This window comes from Nyctereutes procyonoides, unplaced genomic scaffold (assembly GCF_905146905.1).
Source record: "Nyctereutes procyonoides isolate TBG_1078 unplaced genomic scaffold, NYPRO_anot_genome, whole genome shotgun sequence".
NCBI lineage: Eukaryota > Metazoa > Chordata > Mammalia > Carnivora > Canidae > Nyctereutes > Nyctereutes procyonoides.
Genome location: NW_026575146.1, coordinates 63,873,456 through 63,898,738, shown reverse-complemented (window position 1 = coordinate 63,898,738; position 25,283 = coordinate 63,873,456). Strand labels below are relative to the sequence as shown.

Genomic DNA, 25,283 nt, shown 5'->3' with positions numbered 1-25,283 from the left:
TGATGGGCTGATGGAGAAGAAATGCCATGCTAGCAGGATTGCTCCCCGTCCACCCCACATGGGGCCCATCAGGTACAGCGGCATGCTCCCAGGGGTTGTAAAGAGGCCTGAAGTTGACAGTTTTGGGGGTTGACCTCTGCCTGGGGTTGGCCTCTGTGGTACTCCTGTGACTTCTCAGGAGGTGCTGGTGAGGACAGTCTTCCTGGGCCTCAGTGGTCAGTGGAGAGCCTTCGGCTCATGTTTCTGTCCTGGGAATCTGACCCCTGTCACTCTGTTGTCTGGTGGCCCCAGTGTCACTGTCAACGTTCCCAGTTTGTTTGCTTATACATGCTGTGGTCCCTTTGCCCAGATGCCCACAAGATGTTCTGTTCCCTGAGGTCCATTTGTCTTATTAGAATGTCAGTGTCTGTGGTTTGGGCCCACTTTCCCAGGGTGGCCTTCACAGATTTGGGGCATTTCTCTAGAGTTATATGGTGTCGTCCTGTTGTTTGGAAGCTGGAACTGGTGTCTGTCACTGTCTCTCTGTTACTGTCCTCTGTCCTCTGTCCTCTCTCCCAGGCGTGCCCCCCAGTGTCTGTTGGACACTTCAGTCCTCCTTTCTGGGTTGTATGTCTGATGGTTGCAGATACCTTTGGGGGTATGCTTCCCTTGGGGTCCTACTCCCCGATGGCTGTCCTTGCTGCCGAGTTCAGAGCCCCTGTGTCTCTGTGAGGTCTCTGTGACGTGTCCCCATTGTCTCTTTGTCTCTCATGGTGCTGTTCTGCCGGAGAAGACGGCGAGCCCCACCTTCCTGGGAGGCAGGTTTGCTGTGTGCTTGCCGAGCCTTCTTGGGGTGGGGGGCAGACCTATGATTGCTGCTGTCCTCACAGCCCTGCACGGAACCTCAGAACCTCAGGACCCCTTCTCCAGCCCAGCGTGAGACGGTTTACTCCTGGGCCGGCGCCTCTGGTTGAGGTGAAGCCTGCAGCAGCTTACCCGGCCTCCTCAGGCAGCCATGCTCTGCTGGCACCTGTTCCCGTCTCACAGAACTCTGGGCTTGCCAGACTCTTCTACTGGAAATACATACCTCTGTAGCTTTAAATGTTACAGCCTCCAATAAATGGTTTTCCTTTTCAACGTTTGTGTGTGTGCCAGTCGTTCATCATTTGCGCTCGTGCTGCCGCAGCAAGAGCTTTCTATTTACTGAAGGTTCTTGTTGCAGCGTGGGCAGGGCTGGGCCGTCCGTTATGTGTGGAGAGCTAGGTGGAACCAGGATCCCAGGACCCACATGTACTGCATATAAACACCATGCGGAGAGTTTTCAGTTTTAATCTGGGAAGAATATGTTGCTGTAACACTTTTTAACGTTACATTAAGTATTTGTCCCAAGTCTCAGTGTGTAAGATCGCATGTTTTCTGGAGACGTCCTGATGGTACCGTGTGGGGGTCTGACGGAGCGAGATGCCAGCCAGCCTGGACTGCTGGCCAGGGAGAAGGGACAAACTCAATGTCTAGTGTCTTTTCACTGCTTCAGGTGGTGGAGGCTCAAGATGTGGCCACCACAGTGGGTGACACTGAACGTTTGCACATTTCATGTGATGAGGAACAGGTTCATGCTCTGTAAAGCCATGTGCATGTTTACATATTTCACGTGGTCAGCCCTTCTCTTCCTCTGATTAACTGGGATTGTTGTGAATTGATTGCATTAAAGGGAACTCGGAATGCTGACAACAGGATGCTCATGCTCAGTACGAGGGCTGATGGGCAGTGTGCCCTGCTGCCTGTCCACAGTGGGTACACGGGGAGCCCTGTGGCTGCCATGCCATGTGTACATGCAGTGATGGGGGTGGGGAGCTCACCTGTAGACACCTGGACCGGGAACGTGGCACCGTTAGCCAGTGCAGGCCTGGGATTACCTGGAGGAGAGCATGCTAGCTAGTGGTAGCGTTGGATCGAGGGGTGCATACTTCTGAGATGATCCCTTACGTGTGTATATGTGTGAATGCAGAAAACATCGGAGCAGTGTGGGGCCGAGCAAACCTGTTTCCCAGCCCCGGCGGAACATCGTAGGCTGCAGGATTCAGCATGGGTGGAAGGAGGGGAATGGCCCTGTCACCCAGTGGAAAGGAACCGTTCTGGACCAGGTGCCTGTAAATCCTTCTTTGTATCTTATAAAATACGATGGATTTGACTGTGTTTATGGACTAGAACTTAATAAAGATGAAAGAGTTTCTGCGCTCGAAGTCCTCCCTGATAGAGTTGGTAAGTTCTCTTTACTATTTGTGCGTTGTATGCTTTAAAAATGATTATCGAAATGGATGCTTTTTGATGATTCTTTTGCATTATTGGTGTTTTTATTTTTACTGGAGTGCAGGCACTCCCAGTACACAGTTAAGTCACTGAAAGCACAGTCCAGGGAACTGTTAGGGATGTAAAGATGTATCAGGTTATTGGTGAAGAAATTGACAATCTGATAATTTCTAACATGGTTATTTCCTACATTTTGCTCACTGTTCATGTGGACTCTGATGGGTAAGAATATTTTATTAGCTCAACTATGCTGTGCACTTGTTTCATCAGACTGTGGTAGCTTATGCCTTTATTAGAAGCCTTATGTGAAGTGTAGCTTTCATCGTGTAATGTCAGTGGCATTGCATTTGCAGCCACACCTGAGGCAGCCACCCCCTGTTTGCATTGACTGTGGAAGGGAGTCTTTAAATGTCCCCCAGATGTGTTCCTCAAGACACAAGGTGTCCGTTAAATAATAATGACTGATTTTATCCTTAGGAATGAAGTAAAATGTTATTGTTAAGATCATCTGCATTAACCTTACTTTCTTCAGAGTGTTCACTTTGAAATGTTTCCTTATTACAGTGATGCTGCTCGTGTACGAGCATCTATCTGTTTATGCTTTTGGAATGGTCTTTAGAAGCTTCCGTGTTAACAAACCCCATCCCAGCAGAGGTGGACCTGGAGGGGCCAGGTTGTCAAGAGATGGTGCTCCTCAGTCCCCTGTCCCCTTTGTTCTTGCCCCTGTGTTCTTAGGACACACACTTCCCCCACCAAGTTAATTCTTTGCCAGGTCAGCAGGTTTCTTGTTGGTGTTCCCTGAGGATAGCAGTGCTGTGTATTTGTCTTTGTCAGGACTGCTCAGTTCTCACAGAGATCTTGCTTTCCATCTTTCTTATCCATTTATTCAAGGTACCTCACTGAGCGGTGTTGCATCTTTGGCACCTGTCATATCTTCACCTGTTCCTGAGGCCTCCCCCCCCACCCCCCACCCCCGTAGGATGCCATGGTTTCCTCTTGATCCCCATGTGCGCCCATTTCCAATGTAGGACACAAACATCAAAGAGTCTTACCTTCAGGTGTTGAAAATGTCCAAACCTTTATATCCATTGTCTGTGCTGGGTAGTGATCACATATTCTTGTGACCCAGAAGTTTAGTCTCCCTCCTTCCTGGGGCGAGGCTGCCAGCCCACATGAGATTACCTGCATTCTGCTGCATTGCCTGTGTCAGATCTCCCGAGTTCTTCTGCCATTGTAGGACAGAGGAAGTCCTTATATGTTGGTAAAAACATGGTTTGAACAAACCAAAATAGCCCCAAATCTCTAAGTATTTATGGTGATGGACCCAGAGTGCCTCCTATTTTCTTGGCAGTTCCCAGCAGGAGGCAGGGTTGCTTTTCTAGAGTCTTACCAAGGAAATACAAAGGCTGCTATGCAAGCCAGGGTATCGCGTGCTGACTTGAATTGCTAGTTAATGTCGGTATTCCCTGTGGACCTCAGTCTGGAAAGCTGTGTAGCGGTCACTCTCATTCCACTGGGAAGGAGGCAGTGTTCATGGTCTGTATCACTCAGCAAACACAGCATCTTCTCTATGGGACCAGATCATGTGCTGGTAAAGGATCCATTGGACGATCAACAGGTTAGTTTTGTGGTGAGAAAACATGTGACCTGCAGTTCGCTACCTTGATTATTCTTAAGTGTCCATAATTAAGCGAGTGTTTAGTTGTGTCCGCACAGTCGTGGAGCAGGTCTCCAGAAAGTCTTCATCCTGTTGGCCTGTAGCTCTGTCCCTCTTTACCACCGCCCCCCACCCTTCTCCGTGGTGTTGATCACCTGAAACGCCTCCTAATGGGATTGTAGAGTATTTGTGTTCTTGTGACCTCACTGCACCCTTGCAGTTGCAGCACCCCCTTCTCTCTAGGGCTGCACCATGCCTCCGTGCTCACGTGCACCCCTTCTGTGCCTCCCGCCCTCTGTGGGGCTGCGGGGGGTGATGCTGCTGTGGAGGTGGTGGGCCCCTGCTTTCCTGTCCCTCGAGGACAGTGCCCCAGGTGGAATTGCTGGGGTGTCCCTGTGCTGTTCTTCACAACACTCATAGCATCTTGGGTTCCCAGCTGCAGGCACAGGCTCTGGTTTCTCTCCTGTCCTCCCCGGCCCTTGGCGTGCCCTGCCCTGTTGGGTGTTTTTTTTTTTTCATTTGTGTTTTGTTTTTTTAAGATTTTATTTATTCATGAGACACAGAGAGGCAGAGGGAGAAGCAGGCTCCATGCTGGGAGCCCAGTGCGAAACTCGATCCCAGGACCCTGGGATCACGACCTGAGCCAAAGGCAAGACACTCAACCGCTGAACCCCCCCAGGCATCCCTCTCTGTCAGTTTTGATGTGAGTCTCCCTGACATTTAGTGATGTTGAGCATCTTCTTACATGCTTTTCGGCCACTTGTCTGTCATCTCTGCAGAAATGTCTATTCGGATCCTTGCCCAATTTCCATCAGATTATTTATTTTTTTGCTGCTGAGTTGTCGAAGTTCTTTATCTCTTCTGGAGACAGTTTTATTGTGACTGTGACAGGTTTGCTAATAACAATTCCAGATTCTGCACCACACTTAACCATGAAGGAGCTACCACATGTTGATTGTCAAGTAGCATCACAGGGGAGCATCTGGTTTCCTGAAAAGCCCCTTTTAAGCAGCAGGGCTTTGTGAGGTTGGATTTTGTGTGTCCACTGGAAGAGCATGTGACTGACTACTGGAGCATATAGGAGAACCTGGCTGCCCTGTAGAGCTGGGCATCAGGAGGTGTACAGAGATGTGAAGCTACACACTTCCTACTACATTTTTATAAGAAGATAGTTATTTTTTGTTAGAAATGAATTCTGTAGATTTGTCATTTATAATTTCCAACAGCTGATTCTGATAGTTATCCATATGCTAAAGTGCATTTTATTTATTTATTTATTTATTTATTTATTTATTTATTTATTTATTTATTTATTTTTGCTAAAGTGCATTTTTAGATCCTCAGAAATATTTTAAGAATATAGGAGTCTGGAGATCGAACTTTGAGAAATTCTGGCCTAAAGAGTGTAGTAGGCTTTGTTTTAGTGTGCAGTGGGGAATTTTATGTAATTTTGGAGAATTCCTGCATGTGTAAGTGGAGAGAACCACCATATGTGCTTGGAGTGTCCTTCTAATAAAATTAGGTAATAGTATCTTTAGCAAGAACTTACAATCTGTTCCTTTGAATTTTAACAGAAATAGAAGCGATTATGAATGAGTGAAATAGAAGTGCTAATTTGTTTTTAATGACAATTGTCTAAAATGTGAGGACAAGAGAAATCTTTGCATCATTAGGATCCTCCATGATTTTCCCACTATTAATAAAAGGAAGGTTGTGATTGTCCGCCAGCCTCTTCACACAGCAGGCCTGAGAATTAGTTTGTACGGTAGTTGTTGACGCCCTGGGGTCTCAGTGTGGGAATGCAGATGCTGTCTGAGCCAGGAACAGGATCACTGCAGGTGATGCCAGGTGTCATTAGGGAATAAGTAAAGTGGAGGACACGACAGGTGGCTGGTGTGGGGCTGATCTCACCTTGTGGTCCTGGAAACAGAGGAGCCTGGTGGGAAGGAGAGAGAGGCCCGTGGGGGCAGGGGGACAGGCCAGGAAGGGAGGCTGCGAGGCCCAGGGAAATGGTTTGATTTTCACATGACCAGGTGGAAGCACTGGGGCATTTTAAGCCAAAGCGCTGGCTGCCGTGACTGACACCAGGCGCAGTCTGGTCACCATGCATATGAGAGTCCCCTCTCTGGCCTGGCATGGGTGAAATTTCTTAGCTTGCATCCCTGGCTTGTGTTACCCAGGTGTTAATAAAGGGAAGGGGGGTGACGGTGTATGTGACCGCTCCTGCCCTGCAGTTAGAGTGAGGCTGTGATTACTCAGTATATAAAGTAACCATTAACACTAAACACTTTATACTTCGAATAAAACCTTTGGAAGTTCCAGGTAGAATCAGTGTAGGGCAGAGGAGTACAGGAGAAGAACCAGGAGCTGCCTGGGAACAGAACCAGGAGGTGCCGTGGGAGCCCGTGCTCTGGGCCCCCAGCAGTACTGTGGGCCTGGCCCCTGCTGCCTCCGGCTGGCCCTTGTGCCACTACTGTGGTGCGTGGACCACGTCTCAGGCTGTCCCTCTGCCGGAGCTCAGTCTCCACAGTACGGATCTTGTAAAACCCCCATGTGAACCGTTGTTTGCTTCTTGTCCACAGCGACTTCTCGAATCAGTGATGCACACTTGGCCGACACGATGATCGGCAAGGCGGTAGAGCACATGTTTGAGACGGAGGATGGCTCCAAGGACGAGTGGAGGGGGATGGTCCTAGCGCGCGCCCCTATCATGAACACGTGGTTCTACATCACCTACGAGAAGGATCCCGTCTTGTACATGTACCAGCTCCTAGATGATTATAAAGAAGGCGACCTTCGCATTATGCCCGATTCTAGTAAGTGTATATTGGCAATCTTTGTTTCTGATAATTCCAAAGGAACTTGAATTTTAGAATGAGATATATGATGATCTATTTTTGCACATGTATCTTTTATTTTGATCACGAGGGTTAAATTATTCTTCTAGTCATGCACCAAACATAGGTTGTGAAGTTTTGCATTTTTGCCTCAAGTCCTGTGCTATTTTGGTGTCCTATCCTGGGTGTGGACTTGTCCGTGGGTGGAGTGTGTCATGTAGACTCCTCATGAGTGACTTCTTTACTAACTCAGCATTTTCAGGGCTCATCCATGTTGTGACAAGTGTCTGTGCTTCATTTCTTTTAATGGCCAAGTACAATTGCACTGTATGCACGTTTATTCACCCATCCGCTGATGGGCACGTGTGTTGTCAGCCACCTCTTGGTGATGATGAAGGATGTTGCTGTAAACCTTTGTGTGCAGGTTTCTGAGTGGACGTTTGTTTTCAGTTCCCTTGAGTGCTTGCTGAGGACTGGGATCATTGGGTCTGTGGTCACTGCTGAATCTGTGGGGAACCGCCAGACTGGTTTTCGAGACCGCTGTACCCTTCTCCATGCACGTCAACTGTGTCTCAGGGCTCTGACACAAACACTTCATGTTACCTGACGTTTGGCTCTAACTGTCCTGGTTGCGAAACACTACCTCACCATGGGCTTGGTTTGCATTTCCCCGACCGCTACAGACGCCAGGGGGCCTTCTGTGTGTTACTGGCCGTTTCCATGTCTTTTTTGGAGAAGCCTATTGGTGCTGTCTGCCTGTTTCTCGTCGCCGCCATTCTGTTGCTGTGTTTATCAAGTCTGGGTCTTGGTGCGGATCTCCTCACATGTGTAGGATTTGCAGACACTTTCTCATATTCTGTGGGTTTCTTTTCACGGTCTTGGTGGTGTTCAAAGCACAGAAGTGTTTCATTGTGACGAAGGCCACTTTAGTTTTCCTTTTGTACCTTGTGCTTTTGGTGTTGTGTCTGACAGTCTTTGCCAAGGCCAAGGTCATGATGACCTACCTCTTCCTTTTCCTTTACGGGTCTTGTAGGCATTGCTCTTACATTTAGATCTTTGAAATGTTTTGCATTAATTTTCATGATGTGCTGGAGGGTCCACCTTCATTCTGCGCATTGTCTGAGCACCATGTTGTGGAAAGACTTGTTTCCCTGCTGGTGGTGGAAAGAAGCTGGCTGTGGATGGACAGCTGTGTTCCTGGGGTTTGGGTGCTGCTCTCTGTGCCTGTGCCTTGGGGGGCATGTGCCACACTCGGTTACCCGGCTCTGGGGTAAGTTACGGTGTTGGGCAGTGCTGAATCCTATGTTCTCTCTCAGGATTGTTTGGATTTTTCTGAGTTCCTTGCAATGTCATGAATTTTGGAATCAGTTTGTCAGTTTCTGCAAAGAAGTCAGCTGGGACTCAGAGGGGGATTGAATCCGATCATCCTGACAATGTGAAGCCTTCTGACCTGGGAGCACAGGAATACTCTCCGCTTTGCTGAGATTTACAGATGTCTATCAACAGTGTCTTGATGTTCTCAGAGTAGCAGTTTTGTACTTCTTTGTTAGGTTTTATTCCTGAATATTGTGCTCTTTTTGATACTGTTATGAATGAAATTATTATCTTAATTTCATTTTTGGGTGGTAAGCCTGTTCTTTTTTAAACTGCCCCATAGCCTTGCCTCCAGCACTGGGCTCCCTGGCCTGGATGGGGTGACAGCATGTCTGTTCTCGTTTGGGTTCTTCCTCCAGCACTTGTACTCATCTGGCCCTGACTTTTTACCTTTTTCGTCTTAGGGTTTGTCATAAGTCTGTAATGGAAAATATTTATATGGGCAGGAATTTAATTATCAGGAGAGTGTTCCTTAAGAGCATTTCTCCAGCCTATATGAAGTTGGATTTTTAACTTTTTTGTAGAGAAGGACCCACAGTAAGGACTCTGCTGCCTCACTGTTGGAAAGCGTGGGCCTTTGCATTGTGTGTGGTGTCCCCCAGACCCCCTTGCCTTTTCATTCTTTTCCTCCCATCAGCGAACTGCTTCAGTAAGTGTTTGGCCCACAGTGATAATGCTCCGGTGTGAATGCTGTGCAGGGGCCTCTGTGCGGGGGGCCTCGGCGAGAGGCCCTGACATCCTGCCGGGGTTGCTGAGGTGGCGGCCGTCCCAGCTCCTAAAGCTCTGTAAGCTCCTGAAGCTCTGTAAACTGGAGGTGCTCCTAAAGTGAGGCGGGCTTGGCGCCACTGCCTGGCAAGGGAACAGTGTGTGGCTCGGCCCTGTGGCTTGGCCAGGCTTCCTTGCTCAGAGACCCGCTGAAACAAGGCTGGGCGTGGGCTGGTCGAGGTGGCAGGCTCAGGGCTGCGAGACTGAGGGTGCTCCATGTGGTGTGAGCAAGGCGCCTGGGGTGGGAGGCCGGTGCTGCTCCTGGCTGAAGAGCTCACCGCACCTGCCCTGCTGCTCCCAGCTTCGCCATGGGAGCCGGTGGTCGCTTGTTGCTGTGCTCCAAGCCGTTCTCGCCCAGGGTGGCATGGCGTGGCTTTGCCAGGGTCACCCGGCAGGCCCCGGGCAGAGGGGACCTCTGCCATCTCAGGGGACCCGGGGGACCTGTTGTGATTGGTCTGGGCCGGAGGGTGGCGCTGGGCACCTGTGTTCAGAGCTCGGGAACTCATATCAGAGCTGGGAACTCTTATTCGGAAGCTGAGCTGGGGGAGACTGTGTGTGGTGGGGTGACCTGGGAAAGCCCAGGGGGGGTGTGTCTTCTCAGCGTCCCAGGGGGCACTATTACCAGTGGCAAGTCCTGTGGGGCTCAGCTTTTCCCTGGTCTTGCCCTGCTGAGCCCTCACCTCTCATTCTCAGCTGTTACTACACAGGAGCCACGGGAATTTCTGCTTATGATTTTAAAATCCTTTACCCACCCTGGTCCTGGGGGGTGGCACACTGTTTTAATAAATAAAGTTTTACGGGCATACAGCCACACCTTTCACTTAGGCACCCCCGCGGCTGCTCCCCTGTGACTGGCAGAGCTGAGTAGTCTGTGCAGACACCGTGTACAGCCTCAAGCCTCACATATTTACCATCTGGCCCTTGAAGAAAACATTGCCGACTCTTGCCCTAGATAATCAGGGATGTGAAGTTTTTAAAAAATTATTATGAAAATAGACATGTGAATTGGTACATACCTAAGATTTGACTTTAAATTCTTTTCTTTCCCCTCTTTAACACAGATGATTCTCCTCCAGCAGAAAGGGAACCAGGAGAAGTTGTGGACAGCCTGGTAGGCAAACAAGTGGAATATGCCAAAGAGGACGGCTCTAAAAGGACTGGCATGGTCATTCATCAAGTGGAGGCCAAACCGTCTGTCTATTTCATCAAGTTTGATGACGATTTCCATATTTATGTCTACGATTTGGTGAAAACATCCTAGATGTCATCATGAACTTTGCCAAATTTGTGGAACTATTAAATGTATAATTTGTAGACATAAAGACTTGATTGCTTTCCAGTTTAATGAAAGCTTAAATGTCCCTGCGAACCCACAATCTCTGCCAGCAGAACTGGTTTTGTTCTGAATAGTACAGATTTATGTGAACACAAAGCATTTTGTGTAAGGAACTCCTTCCTCTTAAAAGAAGTCTGTGTGTCTGGAGGGGAGTTAAGGCAAGTTTGGTGCAAGTTAAGCTAGCATTGCGGTCGTGTAGAACTGTACTGGATCGTCCCCAGCTCCCCGTCACCATAGCTCTCCTTCTCTGCTGCCACACTGCAAGCGTAGTTTGGTACTGTCGGTACTGCCTTCTTTTTTGAGACGTGTACGTATCTCTATCTACCTGTCCAGCTCTGTGTGTGTCCATATGCACTACGCGCGCGCACGCGCGCACACACACACACTCTTCCTTGGCAGTCCTTTCTTTGTGGATTGGGGTGGGGGTTCAATAATATTCTCCAGTTTAACAGGAGTGCTTGTCCTAAGTCAGTCCTATTTTGTATATTACTGCTGTCTATTTAAAATTAAATGTGGGCACAGGAGACAACATCAGGATGTTCAGCATGTTCTGGAGTCGGAAGTTCAGACACTGTTTCAGTCTGGAGGCTTTAAATCATGAGTCCAAATATGAATCCCTTGAGAACAGTTGCTGGACCCACATTAGAATTCAACAAAACATTAGAAATCTGGGTCAAAAGCTGCCTTTAATTCTAAGCTTTGTAAATTTTTGTTTACATTTTTTTTTAATCATAAATCCTCTTTCTGTTTTAAAGCAAAGCCCAGGTACTTGTGCACACACAGTGGTGCAGGTGTGTTTTGGGCGGCCCAAGCGGTCCGTTCATGTGTACAAATCAGTCTGGATTCTAGTACGTGGATCTGAGAGGCAGCAGTGCATCAGTGGTTTGTGTGTGTGTGTGGTAAGTTCCTGGCAGAACCTAGTGCTTTTATATTAGAAATACAAGTTTCAGAATGGTGTTGCCGCCTGCCAGCAGGTTCTCTGGAACACTTATTTTTATTACTGTTCTTACTGGTACATGGTTGCGGTCAGAAGGCTTTTCCCCACAAGAGGATCTAGATGCACAACAGCCAGGTCCCCGGCCGCCTTCTGTGGTGCTGCACAGTCTTGCTCCTCGAGTGCTGTTGATATGGGCTCTCCCCATCCAGGGGCCCTGCCACGTCAGGGCCGGTCACTGCGCTAGCCCCCCGGGTGTGCCTGGAAGCAGCCTGTGGCTGCACGACCTTCTCGTGGCTGATTGCCACAAGGTGGGCTTCACCGGAATAGACCCGCAGAGGTAGTTGGTGTGTCAGCGACATGGCCATCTGTCCCTTTGTTTTGGATGAGCCCTGACCGTATGAAAGCCAGGAGAGAGGCAGGACGTCAGACCAGTCTCTTGTGGAGATTGGAAAACTTGCCTGAGTTCTGGGAGTCAGCTCCCAGATCGTGAGGCCTCAGAGACACTGTAGCTGTGGCCTCGGCATGCTTGTCCGCATGGTGAGGCTGTGTGCTGTGGTGCTGTAGGGTGGTCACCTTGCGCGCTCTAGCAGGGCAGCGCCCGGCCTGTGTAGGTTGTCTCCCTGCGGTGAGCACCTGGTCTCAGACGCTCCTCCTGCTTGAACAGGGGTCATGCTGCACACCTGTCACCTCCTTCCCTGGAGGCTCTCGTCACAGTCCCTGCATGCGAATCTCCAGGCTGGGCCCAGCTCCCAAGCGCATGTGGACACGTGTGCCAATAGAGTGGGTGTGCCCAGTGTGTGCACCCGGACGTGACGAGGTGGCTTCAGGCTGAAAACCAGTGTTCTTGGGAAGTGTCCTGAGGGTTGGGTCACTTGGTGACTTGCATTGGGGTTTTCCTGCAAGTACCTGTAGCAGCTTCAGTACTACGTGGTCTGCCACTCCCCAGATGAACGTGACGATCACCGTTATGTTAATCAGTGTTCCATGTGTTGCCTTTAGGGTGGAAGGAAGGGGAAGGGGTTTTTTTGTTGTGTTCTTTATTCCCCCCATTCTTTTTACTTTTGGTGGCTCAGCCCACACTTGCGCGGTGACTGACTGCACTCCCTCGCCCGGTATTTCAGGCTTCGTTCTAGGCTCACGTTTCAGATCTGCATGCATTGCTTGCCTTTTCCTGCTATCAGAATGTTGGTTCCTTGTTCTAGGAGGCCAACATGAGTTTCCAAAATTATCGTGGGACTTGTGACCACACAAGACCTGAACCTGTATAAAATGTCCCGGCCTTCCTCACTGACCTGCTCTAGTGTTCTCGTGTCGTGTGCGTGTGACGTCCGGCTGCCACGTGAAGCTTCCGAGGAGAACCTTAGACGCAGACCATCCTTTTTTGCATGCTCTATTCTAAGTAGGATGTTCAATGTAACTAACTGAACTTGCATGTGAAAGATATTTAGGTTTTTTTTCTATCTTTGTTTTTATTTGTTTTCAGTTTTCTGTATATTTGCTTCCTGTGCCGTTTTAGTGGTCGTAGGATGAAAGTGCACTGGCGAAGCCATGCAGTGCCAGCAGCAGGTGACTTCCCAGCTCTGTCGTGCAGCATTTGAAGGGACTGTGCATTCTCGAAGCCTCACAGTTACTTCTAAGCCAGAGTTCATTCCTGTCCTTGTTTTACGTGCCAAACCCCGAAGTGCATTGGGCTTGAATCTCTGAACGCTGTGGACCCATTAGAGGACTGTTCTGATTGTCACAAATTGTAGTGCCTGAAAACATTCTTAAGCTGATTGTCTTAAAAAAAAAAGAAAAAAAAGAAAAAAAAAGAAAGTTCTCCAAAGACAAAACAGGAACAATTATTATAACAAAATAATTATGGTCGAAATGTCTGTGGTTCCTTGGAAATGCTGCGCTTTTTGTATTTCCACCATTAGTGCGGTGTGAGCGGATGTGTATAGTTCAGGGGTCGTCGTGTTCGCATCTTGCAATTAGGTAAATGACCTCATTTTCAAGCTTGAATTCATTTTTAATTTTAATTTTATTTTATACGATGTGTAGACAGTTCCCTGTTCTCTGCATTTAGAAGTATAAACAATATAAATCTGTTAATTCTGTAAGTAATTTTTATAATTATGATGTAACTCTATCCTATCCTTAAAACATTTAAAATAAACCCTTTATGTGCAACTTCTGACTGTAAATTTTGTGCTCATGAGCAAAATGTGATGTGTTAAACCTGCTTCTGGAAAGTTTCTAAAGTTTGACTATATGATTCTGAGTAACCTTTTCCCCATTTTCACCACGTGTCAACTGTCCGACGCACGCAGAAACGGGAAGAAGTCGAACTCCTACTTGCGTGAGGACACTTGGCAGTCCCCGAGGGGAGACGGGCAGGAAGTGATACTCCAGATGCGTAGTCCAAAATAATCAAGTTTGTGGTTTGCCATTCATGAGAAATTTACCATAAAATTTTAAACTTAATTATTTTAAATAGAATTAAATAATGCGTATTTTGTACTTTCACATCTAGTTTTGCTTTGTATATTGCTTGTAATGCTGTTAATACTTTAGTACCAACCAGTGCAAGTGCAGGGGCAGAGCTCCATATCTCCAGACGGGGGCGCAAACGGCATGTGTGTTCTGTGCTTTATCTTCCTGGGTATAATTTTAATCAGTGAGGTTTAAAGAGTATTCATGATGTGCCTTTAATTAGATTTGTTTTTTGATGTTTCCCTGTTGAGCTGGGCCCACGGATCACGTGGTTAAGGCTGGGGCGGGACAGGCCACCTTCCTGCTATGCTGGTGGCTGTGGGTACGGGTGCCAGGGCTGTGTGGAGTTGCAAGCAAGTGCTGGGGACTCGGGGGCTGGACTGGCACCGCCGGTGGAGGGCGGATCTCATGTCGTCCTCCTGACATGCACCAACCCTTGTGCTACCGCAGGCGCAGCTGGGGAAGCGTTTCCTTGAGAGGGGCGGCAGGTTTCCCAGGATGGGTGATCGCTGGCCGCTGGCCACAGGCCTGCGAGTGGGTCTGTTTGAAGCAGTCCTGGCTTGGAGGATTGTGGGGGAGCCAGCCGGTTCCACTGTCCTTGGCGCAGCCACGGCGCTGGTGGTGAGTAAGGTGTGGGAGGTACTCCACAGCCTTCGGCCATCATGGTGTGGGACCCCAGGTCGGTGGGAGGTGCCCACAAGAGGGCTGTGGGGTCCTGGGGCACCCAGAGCCCGGCCGTCTCTCTGGACACCTCTCTGACCTTCCTTCCTAAGTCAATGGCAAACTGTGTTTTCTTACTTTCAAATTATGCTGAAGAAATGTATGCTTCCATTACAGGATTATAGGAACTATTTTCTGTTTCTTTTTTCTTTTTTTTTCTGTTTCAAAGATACTTTGAACATGTCCAGGTATTCTCGTCAGACTGAGGCTTCTGAGCCCACGTACATGGTCTCACCTCGTGTCTGTAAGCTCCCAGGCTGCTGAGCCTCAGGGTTAGGGGAGTCTTTGCGTTATTTCTGTGGATGTTTCAGAGAGTCTCTCGGCCCTTGTATTAGCCGTGAAATCTTTCAGCTTAGAGATCTCTGTGACAGATGGTTTTGGGTTCTTTTGTCTTGGCACATCATTTTGCTAAAAGTGACCCTGCGTCTTTCTGCTTAGACCAGGTGGTGCGTTGGTCCCTGCCAGCCCAGGCGATGGTGACACTGAGGTGCGGGCCCTGGCTCACATTTCCTTCTGCTAGCTGTTTCCAGCGGGTGATAGGGCGCCGTGTGCCCTGTGGGTGAGTCCCCGTGCCCCTTAGCTCCGCGCTGTGGACCTGGGTGCTCGGGCAGCACAGGGCTCGAAGCCCCGGGTGAGCTACCAGAGCCCTTCATGGATCAGCACCTACACCTACCTGGGAAACTGTTTTTGTGTTGGCATGGCTATGGCGGGTGTGAGCAAACAGGATAGAGGCAGGCCTTCTATGGACCTTGGCGCAAATGCAGAGCTGGCTGCCCTGGATTGAAATCCCGAATTTGGAGTCGGCTTCGGCTGCAGACGGCAGAAGTAGCTTTAGAGATTTGCCTTGAATTTGTGTCCTGCCGGATGTGTGAGCCATTTGGTGGCTTCTGTTCAGGCGCTGTGTGTACGTGTGACCAGAGGGGGCATCCCCACCAGGGAGACAAGCAGGGCTCTGTCCCAGCAGTTCTTTACTGGGGACTGTGTGCGTGTCACCGACTGGGGGCCTCGTTTCAGCAGAATGTTGCTTCGGCTTGCCTTGTGATGCTCGGGTCCAGTCACCTTCACCCCTTGATCGTGTCGTCTCCGTCATCTCCAGAATGGCCCTGTGCAGGGGAGCAGTGGTCAGGGGCTGAGGAGCATGTCTGAGGGGATGGAGCCCTGTCCATGTCATCCTGCAGCTGGGACTCCTGCCTGAGCAGCTGGAGGGGTCACGTCCACACTCGGGGTCCTGGCCCTGTTCCCAGAGGGCCCTTTGTTGGACTCGCACTTGTACTCAGAAGCCCAGACGTGTCTCAGCTGCCCTCACCGGCCTTCTTAAGGGCCGTGCTCTGACCACACAGTGGGCCATGGGGGGCGATGGTGAGAGCACCCTCATGCCGTGTGCATCAGGCCAAGGTGGTTTTAACGGCAGGTTTCCTCCTAGGGCTGAGGCTGGAGGACAGGATGCAGGTGGGGCAGGGCTGGCTCCCCTGAGGTCTCTCCTGGCTGTGTAGACATGTGGCCTTCCCTCTGTCTGTAAGGACACAGTCATACTGCATCGTGTCCCTCCCGTCTAATCTCATTAAACCTCAGCAATCTCCTTAGCACCCCATCTCCACACGCCATCCCCTTCTGAGGTCCGAGGTCCTGGAGTGTAGTTTGGGGGGCACCCTGCAGCCCACGGCCCATGTTCACATTTAGTTGGGCTTTCTTACTGTTAACCTAATGGGAAAGAAATCTCACTGGTGCGGCGTTATTTTTGACAGACTTTTCTGAGTGATAACTGAGGTTCTATTCTGGTATAAAAGGGGCGCGGGTAGATGTCACACACTGAAAAGTGAGAAATCATAGAGTTCTAGGTGTGGCCGCCAGCACTTCTAGGCAGGTCAGCTTGCCCTTGACCTTGCCCTCACCTGTGCATGGGGAGAGCCCTGGCCAGCCTCCTGGGTCCAGGGCAGCGCGCACCTGATGTAGAGGCCACCAGCCACTGAGCAGGGATGGTCTGCCGCCCTCACAGAGGCTGCGTTGTCCCTCAGGCCTTGCCATGTTCCCTTCTCCATGGTTGGCTTCGGCTCACAGGTCCTATATCCTGGAACAGTGGGCAGGTTGTCATCGGTACCCTTCACGGAACTCTAGTGTCTGCCCACTTCGTTGCCATAAAGCACCGTGGAGGTGTTGGCGATGTGTTATGCAGTTTGTTTTATGGTGACTGAGAAGAAGACACGAATAAAGGTGTGTATGGGAATCTTCGTGTGTTTTCATGTTGTCATGGGCCCTGAGCTTCACGCTGCTCCTTACAGCTCTTGGAGACGCGGTGCTGGAGGATGTGGTGGCCACTGGCTCCCCATGAGTTGTTACTTACAAAGCAGGTCTTGTTTCAGGGATGGTGGCTGCCACACAGGGAGGTCGTGCTCTTTAGAAGAGGCCATGATGTCCGGCGAGGGGCAGATGTGCTCGCAGGCAGGAGTGAACCTTGCCATTCCCCGAGTGGCTGCTTTTCTTCCCCTTTCTGATAATGTCTGACACTGCTCCCTCTTAGAGAAGTTGTCAGAGTTGACCAGGTTTCTAGGGGACGAGAAATTTGCAGGTGTTAAAGTTCATCGTGATTGTGGCCTCCGTTGTTCATTAAGTTCCTGATGTGGATTTTTTTTTTTTTTTTTAATTTAAGTAGGGTCAGTGCCCAGTGTAGAGCCTAACTCGGGGTTTGAACTCATGACCCTGAGATCAAGCTGTGAGCTGAGATCAAGGGTCAGATGCTTAACCCGACTGAGCCACCAGGTGCCTCTCTGGTTTGGGCATTAAATATTCCTCCCCTTATGGTTTGTTTCTTTCCTTTCTTTTCTTTCTTTGTGAGAGAGACAGAGAGAGACTGAGAAGCAGAGACACAGGCAGAGGGAGAAGCAGGCTCCATGCAGGGAGCCCGATGTGGGACTTGATCCCAGGACCCCATGATCACCCCCTGAGCCAAAGGCAGACACTCCACTGCTGAGTCACCCAGGCGCCCCCTCCTCATGTTTTCTAGGTAAAGCCTGTTGCTTTACTTAAAATGCTGCAGAATCTCATTCTGTTTTGATGTGTTTGCTCCAGAGACACAAACACAAAGGTTCTCACAGGAGAGACTGGAAGCTGGTGTGTAAGAGCATCGTCTTCTGTGGGAGGCGGGGAGACTGAGTGCATGGGCTCCCAGGGCACGTCCTTGTGGTTTTGCGGAAGCAGAGAGATGAAGGGACAGCTGCATAGGGGATGCTCTGGACCTCAGTCTCCGTCAAAACTGGAGGTGAGGGTTTGATGAGACTTCATAGGGGAGTCCCCGGTGTTGCTGTCCAGCGGATCTTTGATCCGTCACCCAGTCCGTTCTGACCTGATTGAGCATTGATGCTGTTCAGACAGCAGCAAACACACACCCTCTGGTCTGTTGTGTACGTATGGACATGGACACATGATTCCATTAGCCCCCAGGACGTGTCACGGAGCCAACGGGTGTATTTAGTTTGTCCTTAAAGTTCTGCATCCTTGAGTGGTGGATTTGTGAGCAGAGCCATGGAACATTGCTCACTCTTCGGTACCACACATGGGAGTGCTGGGGCGCCCCCCCTGTGGTCTGACCTTGGGGGGCAGTCATCCAGAACTGCTCCTAAACTTTGTGGCCCCCGGATCCGTGGTTACACGGCAGCTGCAGGAACCGTGCTGTTGGGCCGGTTCCCCGGGCCGAGAAAACCACCCTGGCAGGTCGTGGGATCTGGTCTCCGTTCTATTTGCAGACTTCTCTATACCCCAGTGTCTTTCCTTGCAGGGTTTGTCTTAACCTCTCCAAACTTCTCATTTTTTATCCAGAATAATACGATTTCCCATTTCTTCAGAGCACTTGGGAAAGATGAGTAGTGTTCACAAAAACAGCTCAGAAGGTAGTAGACCATGTTGTGTGTATGGTGGTGGAGCTGGTGCTGGCCCCAGTGTCACTGCATCAGGCCGTCCGTGCCCCCCTGCCCAGTGAGCTGCCTTGTGCCTGGGCATTGGCTGATGGACACAGGGCCGCGGGGACATTTGTTCCTGATGTCTTCCCCACTGTGCCATGCTCCCCGGAGGAGATCCCGTCTGCCAACTGCCATGTAAACATTTCATTTCTCTGAAACCAGAGAGCGGCATGGAACACAGCAAGGCACAGATTGCAGCGTGTCCTCCGTTGGCATTGCTCCCAGCTGCCCAGGAGCCAACCCCGTGTTGTGAGTGTGGAGTCCAGTGCGTCCGAGGCCCAGACCTTCCACGGGATGCCTGGCAGGATGCGTGCATGCTCCGGCAGCCCCAACGTGGATCCCAGAGACAGCCGTCACCTTGTTTGCCATCGCCTCGTTTCCCGTTACCGGCAGAAAACCCTGAAATTTTTTCCCTAGTTTTTCTGTCTTTGTTATCTTAAACATCCTAAAACTGTGTCACGTGTTTTCACGTTTCAGGTTGCAGTGCCAGGCTGGCCGCGGGCTGAAGAGCTAGCTGCCTGTGGTTTTGCTGGACGCCCATCCTGTCTGCAGCTGCCCAATTTCCCTCTGTCGTTACCTCTGCCTCCTTCGGAGGAAAAGACCAGCCTTCCCTTTTGGGTGGGGATATCGCTCCATTTGGTGGATTTCAAAAAGCTTAAATATTTGGAAGAAAGAAACTTAAAATAGGACTTTTGAAAACCAAGGCACATTAATGTTTTCCTTATTCTGTGGAAAGAATGCTGAGTTTTACTGAATAGTTCACATACTGATTTAGCACAGAGCAGAAGGTAAAGTAGAAGTTCTTCAGAATTGATTTGAGAGGCTATTATAATCAGCCGCTTTAGTTTGAGGCTAGTTGCTAAATCTTTTCAAGACAATAAAGTTCCTTATGTAACTAAACATCCTGCTGAAATTCCTCTGCACTTTGCGAAACCAATAATGTCTATAAATCAAAGTAAAACGATCATGCCTTTAATTAGGGATCCTTCTTAAGGATCATGGTAATGGAATTTTATGCTTGATGGATGTGTTTTTTTTATGACCTTTAAAGGCAAGATTGTAAGAATCTCGTGTCATGGATGTTTTCAGATGGTTACGACCTAGTTCACAGGAAGTTCTGTCTAGAGCATCCTCCTGGAAGCACTCTGGTGGGAGGAGGCATGTCGTCTATGCAGCACCAAGGTGGAACGCTTGGAGCAAGTGCGCCCCGGGGTCACCCGAGAGCCCATCCTAACAGCTCCCTGCTCCCATCAGCTGCCCGCCAGCCTCAAGCGCGTTGGCATTCCTGCGAAGCTCAGTGCTCAGCCGAGTCGGGAGGTGCCCCAGCTGTTCTGTCCTCCTTCAGGAGCTCTGGCTGCCAGCCTGCATTCCCATAACATCGTGACCAGTGTCCCTGGCCACCCAAGTGTTGGCGTGGTCACCTGGCACTGCTCTCGTGAAGTCCCTGCTGCAGCCCAGCAGCCAGTATGAGTGTAGTCCTGGTGACGATGGCTCTGTGGTCAGCAGGGGTGCAGACCCAGAAGGCATGAGGTCCACCTGCCCCAGCCCTGCCGTATGGCCTCTGCTCAGGCTGCTGGGCGGAGAGAGGACCAGGACAGAACCGCTTCCTGTACACAGGGTGCTATTCCTGAACATGGCTGTTCACCCTAGAATGGCCCTGCTGGTGGCAGTCGGGGTCTACGAGGAGAAGCACCAGATCCCAGCCCCATGTGGCTGTGCTGGACTTAGAGCTGCGGGCCATGGCCATCTGCGCCTGTCGCTGCGGAGCGGTGTGTGCAGGTGTGGCTTGCTGTGGTACGTGGGAGCGTGTCCGCCCTGTGACGGGCTTCTTTCTGAGGGGTCCTGGGGAGCGGTGGGGGTCTCACTGCCCCCGCACCTCGCCACCACGCAGTGCTGACCAGGGCTTGCAGAGAGTGGCCAGTGGGCCCCAGGCTGCATGTCAGAGCAGGTGGCCAAGCAGCACCATGCGAGGCAGCGGCATGCCAGTGGATGGGGCTGCTTTCATCTCCCTCGTGCTGTCCATGCCAAACGCACTTTTTCCATAGGCCACTGAACATGGTTGTCAGAAGCCTAGCTAAGCCCTTCCAGAAAACTGTGGCTGCCTTCTGTCTCTAAAAGGTGGCTTTTATGTCCTTTCTTCTTGGCATCTGACATGGCTCTGGGATGAGAGCCAAGAAATAGGAATTCACTGCCTGCAGATTTTGTCAGTCTGAGAGTCCTTAGAAGTGAATAATCATTAATGGTCAGTAAGAGGAATGAGATGCTAACCCCCTGGGCTAGCATTCCTGGGTGCGCTGTGAGACTTGGCCTCAGGATGTGCTGAGGCTTGGGCGAGATGCACTGGGAATGCAGGTTCCTGGGCTTCAGGCGCTGATTTGGGCCCAGGAAACTGTAGTCTAAGGAAACGCCTCTCCAAACCCAGGGTGGTGTGCTGCGCTCACCTCGGAGACTTGCTGTCTTGGGGCTCAGGGCTTCATGAAAGTCGTGGGGTATTTGTTCCTATTTGCAGAGCTGGATTTCTGGGGTGATGAGAAAATAGCTTTTATATTTCTATTGACCGTGACCTGAGTTTTCTGTTTTAAACCTCCAGATTACGTTTTACGTCAATACAAGAATCTTACTCTTAGAGGATGTTGGGATCCTGGAAATGGTTAAAGTTGCGTTTGGAGTTCTAGGAATGCTTTCTGTGGTTGGTTGCTCAGATTGTCAGCGTGTGGCATGTCTGTTCTGCCATCTGCGAGCCAGGCTGTGGGCCGTCTGTGACCTCCGCCAGGTGGCCCTGGTCTCCTGCTGCCTTTCAGGAATGCCTTCTGGGCAAAGTTCGGCCCTCCAGTGTCAGCACCCTAATGATGTTGGTGGCTCCATCTGAAATGAAATGTAACTCCTTCTAGATAGCTCCATTCTCTTCCAGAAAGGACACCCACTACATTTTAGAGCAACACACGAGGGAAACCTGCAGGCCTGAGCAGTACTTTGCACAAAATGACTTCTACTTGCAAGATGCTCTTGCGTCCTCTCATGTTAATGCAATTTTGGAAGATGATGTTTTGTAAGTTTGGAAGATACATATTATTTATTACAAGAAACCACTGCTTAATTATGGGAACAGAATAATAGTATCACAGAGCATTTGTTGTGTAGTCTTGGAGTTTCACTGAGTAACCATCACAGCTGTGTGTTCCACAGAATTCGTGTTTGTCCTTAAGAGGCTGGAACTCAGTCCACAGACCATCTGGGTTATGACATAGATTGTGCAACGGCTTAGTACCAAGCATATCCCTGTGTACTTTGCACAAAGTTCTCATCAGCTGGCTTCTGGGACTATGTGCAGAGAAAAAGGAAGAGAGACTGTGAGATGCTTCCCTATTTCCTTTCAGTACATGTACTACAGAGCTTGGATTAGTTAACCGACAACGTATGTTTTATATTGAACTCCTTGATACTTTCTTGGAGTTTGACTTTAGCAAAAACTGTAATTGGTCATTAAAGAGGTGTTTGTAAATAGAATATTACTTCCTACTGTTAATCACAACACAGTGTAATCAAAATTTATGAGGTGCAGCAAACCCGTGCTCACAGGAAGATTTACAACTGTAAATACTGAAGAGATTTCAAGTCAGGAATCTAAAATTCTACCTTTAAAAAACTAGCAAAAGAGCAAAATAAATCCAAAGCAAACAGAAGGAAAGAATAAAGATTAGTATGAAAACCATGACACAGGAAAGCAAAGACAATTGAAAAAAATCAATGAAACCAAAAACTAGTTGGTTCTTTGAAAAGATACATGAGTTTGGTACACTTTTAGCTATAATGACAGAGGTGACACAGATCGCCATCGTCAGGAATGAAAGAGGAGACATTACCACCAACTTTACAGAAGTTATGAGGGTTGTGAGGAAATACGTGCACAGCTTCATGCCACATGCTGGACGACTCCAGGGAGGTGGGAAGGTCTTGGGTACAAATGGCCGAGACAGGTGGGCAGACACCGTGGGGACTATCAAAAGGCCTGTGACAAGGACAGATGTTGAAACAAAAAGCTAAGGAGTGGATGGCTTTGGTGGTGATGCCACTGAACGTGCAGAAGTAAGTAATGTGTGTCTTTCACGGTGTCAGGAAAGAGAACAGGGGATGCCTGCCAGTTGTGTGCTCTGAGCCACACAGAACCAGGAGGAGTGGACCGTGGACCAGGAAGTGTCCTTCGGAAGTTCTGGGGACACGTGGAGACTCGTTAACAAATCCAGCAATGCGCAGGCACACCTCCGAGACACTGTGGGCTTCTTTCCCAGAGAACGCGGTGTCACGGTACAGCAAATCAGGTGAATTTTTTGGTTTCCTGTACGTCTAAAAGTCATGTTTGCACTACACCTAGTCTGTGAAATGTGCAGTTGCATTGTGTCTAGAAATATGTATGTACCTTAATTGAAAAATATTTAATTGCTAACAAATGCTATTATCTGAGTTTTGAAGGAGGCCTCATCACTGATCACAGATCACCGTAACAAATATAATGAGGAAATTTGAAATACTGCAAGAATCACCAAAGCGTGTTGCATAGATAGGAAATGAGCCAGTGCCGTTGGAAATGCCAACAGACATTCTGGCAAGGTTGCCAGAAACCTTTGAATAAAAAAAAAAAAAAAAGTAATTGTGACGTGCTATAAAACGAGGTGTGTCTGTATAGAAGAGTTGAGGTGCACAGCCAAGTGAGGTTTAATATCAGAAAACCAATGTATGTGTCTACCACATTAGCAAGTGGAGGACAGAAGGTGCACATCCGTTCTAGAGGTGGGAAGAAATTATTTGACCAAATGTGATAGCTGTTTGTAACAAAAACTCGGGGAACGTGGAGTAGGAAGCAATTTCTCAACCTGATGAAGGGCCTCCTTGAGAAGAATCTATAGCCAGGGCCCCTGGCTGGTTCTGTAGGGAACACAGGTGACTCTTGATCTCAAGATCATGAGTTTTGAGTCCCGTGTCAGATGTGTAGATGACTTAAAATCTTTTTCTTTTTTTTTTAAGAAATCTACAGGTGACATTGTACCTGGCTTCCCATAGGATTAGGGATGTCAAGGGCCTCCACACTCATCACTTCTCAACATTGTACTGCTGCAGTCAGATAGGAAAGAAAGAAATAAAACCGTCCTTATTTGCAGGTGACATGATTCTGTGTCAAAAATCCCAAGGGATATACACAAAAAAAAACTTGAGATCTAACGAACTCGGCAAAGTGGTTCCATAGATCTCTATGCAGAAGTCATCTACGTCTCTGTACAGTACGAGTGATCTCAAGTGAAGTTAATTTCCTCCACTCCTGCATCAGAAAGGTTATACTACTTGGGAATAAATTTAATAAAAGCAAGATTATGCCCCGAAGATGAACACTGAGAAATTCCATGTTTGTGGATTGGAAGAGTCCTCGTTACTGTGGCCATCTCTCCCGGAAAGCTGGCCAGTTTGTTGCAGAAGTAAGCAAGCTGCCTAAAATTTTTATGGATGTACAAAAGGACTCCAAATACTCAAAAGACTGTTGAAAAGTGAAAATCTGGGTTAAGTTCTGATGTCAGAGCTTTCTGTAAATGTGTGGTGAGATAGGCCCAAGGTAGGGTGGTGTTGGTATAAGGCTCTGACTCAGAAACACAGGAGAGTCCCAAAACCTGCCTCCACTCATAGTCAGCCAACCTTGCTCAGAGGTGCCACGGCACCTCACGGTCCTTCCTGCATGCCAGGCTGGAGGAATTCGATGTCCACATGCAAAAACATGGATTTAGACCCTTTATATATGAATATTAAAGAGTGGACCATGGGTGAGCCTGGAAGTAAGAGCCAGCATGGAAACCCACAGGACATCCTAGGCAAGAGTCTTCATGACGCTGGGGTTGTGGAACCTCCCGTGGGACCCTCAAAGCACAGTCCACAAAGGCAGGTGACGTCACATAAGGCTTCATCAGGGTTGAAGTGTGTACTTCGTAAGCACCTGCTGATAAAGTGAGGGAAGGTGCAGATGCGGCCATGTCTGGGTGGTGGAAGGTTGGTGCCCAGAATGTGGAAGGAGCTCCAACAAGAGGACAACCCAAGTGAGAAGGAAGGAGCCATGGACGGTCTCCTGGAGAAGGTCCACAAGGGCCAGGAAACCCAGGGAAGCTGCTTGGCGTCTGAGTCACTAGGGAAGGGCAGGTGAAAGCTGCGCCTTGGCTGCCCGCTGCTGGGCTGGCTGTAGCTCATTCCCAGGACATTAACACAGACTTCACACAGAGGACGATGGGAGGTTCCTGGGGAATCCACGTAGACAACCTAAGGCACTCGTGTGCAGAAAACCCGTGAGCCAGGTGTGGGCATGTTGTCTGTGGGCCCCAGAGGGATGTGGGGCATGTTCTTGCCGGCCGGAGCATGCCAGGCAGCCTGGGAGCAGACACCAGCCTGGGGGAGCACCTGGAGGCCGCCGCAGCCTGTGAATCCGCCTACGTGTCTGTCCTGACAAGGGAAGACTACACGGTGAGCGAGCTCCACACCGTGGGGTTGAGTGAGGAAGGCCGACCCCGCCGCTGGGTGCAGGAGGCTTCTGGGTGAAGGTGGTGGCCTTAACTGTGGGGCAGAAGGGTACCCCACGACCTTGAGGAGCAGCATCTTTGCCTCCCGGTGACAGGAGGTCCAGGGGGTGTGTATGCACATCAGGGGGGTGGGGCTGGCGACCCCGAGAGTCCCCTGTGGAGGGGGGGTGTCTCTCCTCTTCCAGGAAGGTCTTCCGTCCTGTGGGACATGGAGTGGGTTGTGGCTGTTGGGGGCCTGTGGTTAGGGCGGCCCTCCCCACCATCCCACCCCCAACATTCTTGGGTGTTGAGTGAGCCCGGCTGCAGGGCCTCCTCCCAGGACCTGCTGGAGGCTCCCCAGCAGCTCACCCGCTGAGGCCCCGCTGCTGTTGTGGCCCCACACCCGCCAG

At 49.7% G+C, this 25,283-nt stretch overlaps 1 protein-coding gene across 7 annotated transcripts in view; it reads left to right on the top strand.

Annotated features, from left to right (window-relative positions):
• The window catches only part of SPIN1 (spindlin 1), a 77,816-nt gene extending 64,449 nt beyond the window's left edge, over positions 1-13,367 (top strand). For all 7 annotated transcript variants that reach the window (XM_055311006.1, XM_055311004.1, XM_055311005.1 and 4 more), the window contains 3 exons: positions 1,988-2,241; positions 6,529-6,762; positions 9,984-13,367. In XM_055311006.1, coding sequence (XP_055166981.1) covers positions 1,988-2,241; positions 6,529-6,762; positions 9,984-10,183 — 688 coding nt within the window. In that variant the 3' untranslated portion in view covers positions 10,184-13,367. The remainder of the gene's footprint in view (positions 1-1,987; positions 2,242-6,528; positions 6,763-9,983) is intronic.
• Positions 13,368-25,283: the final 11,916 nt, after the last annotated feature.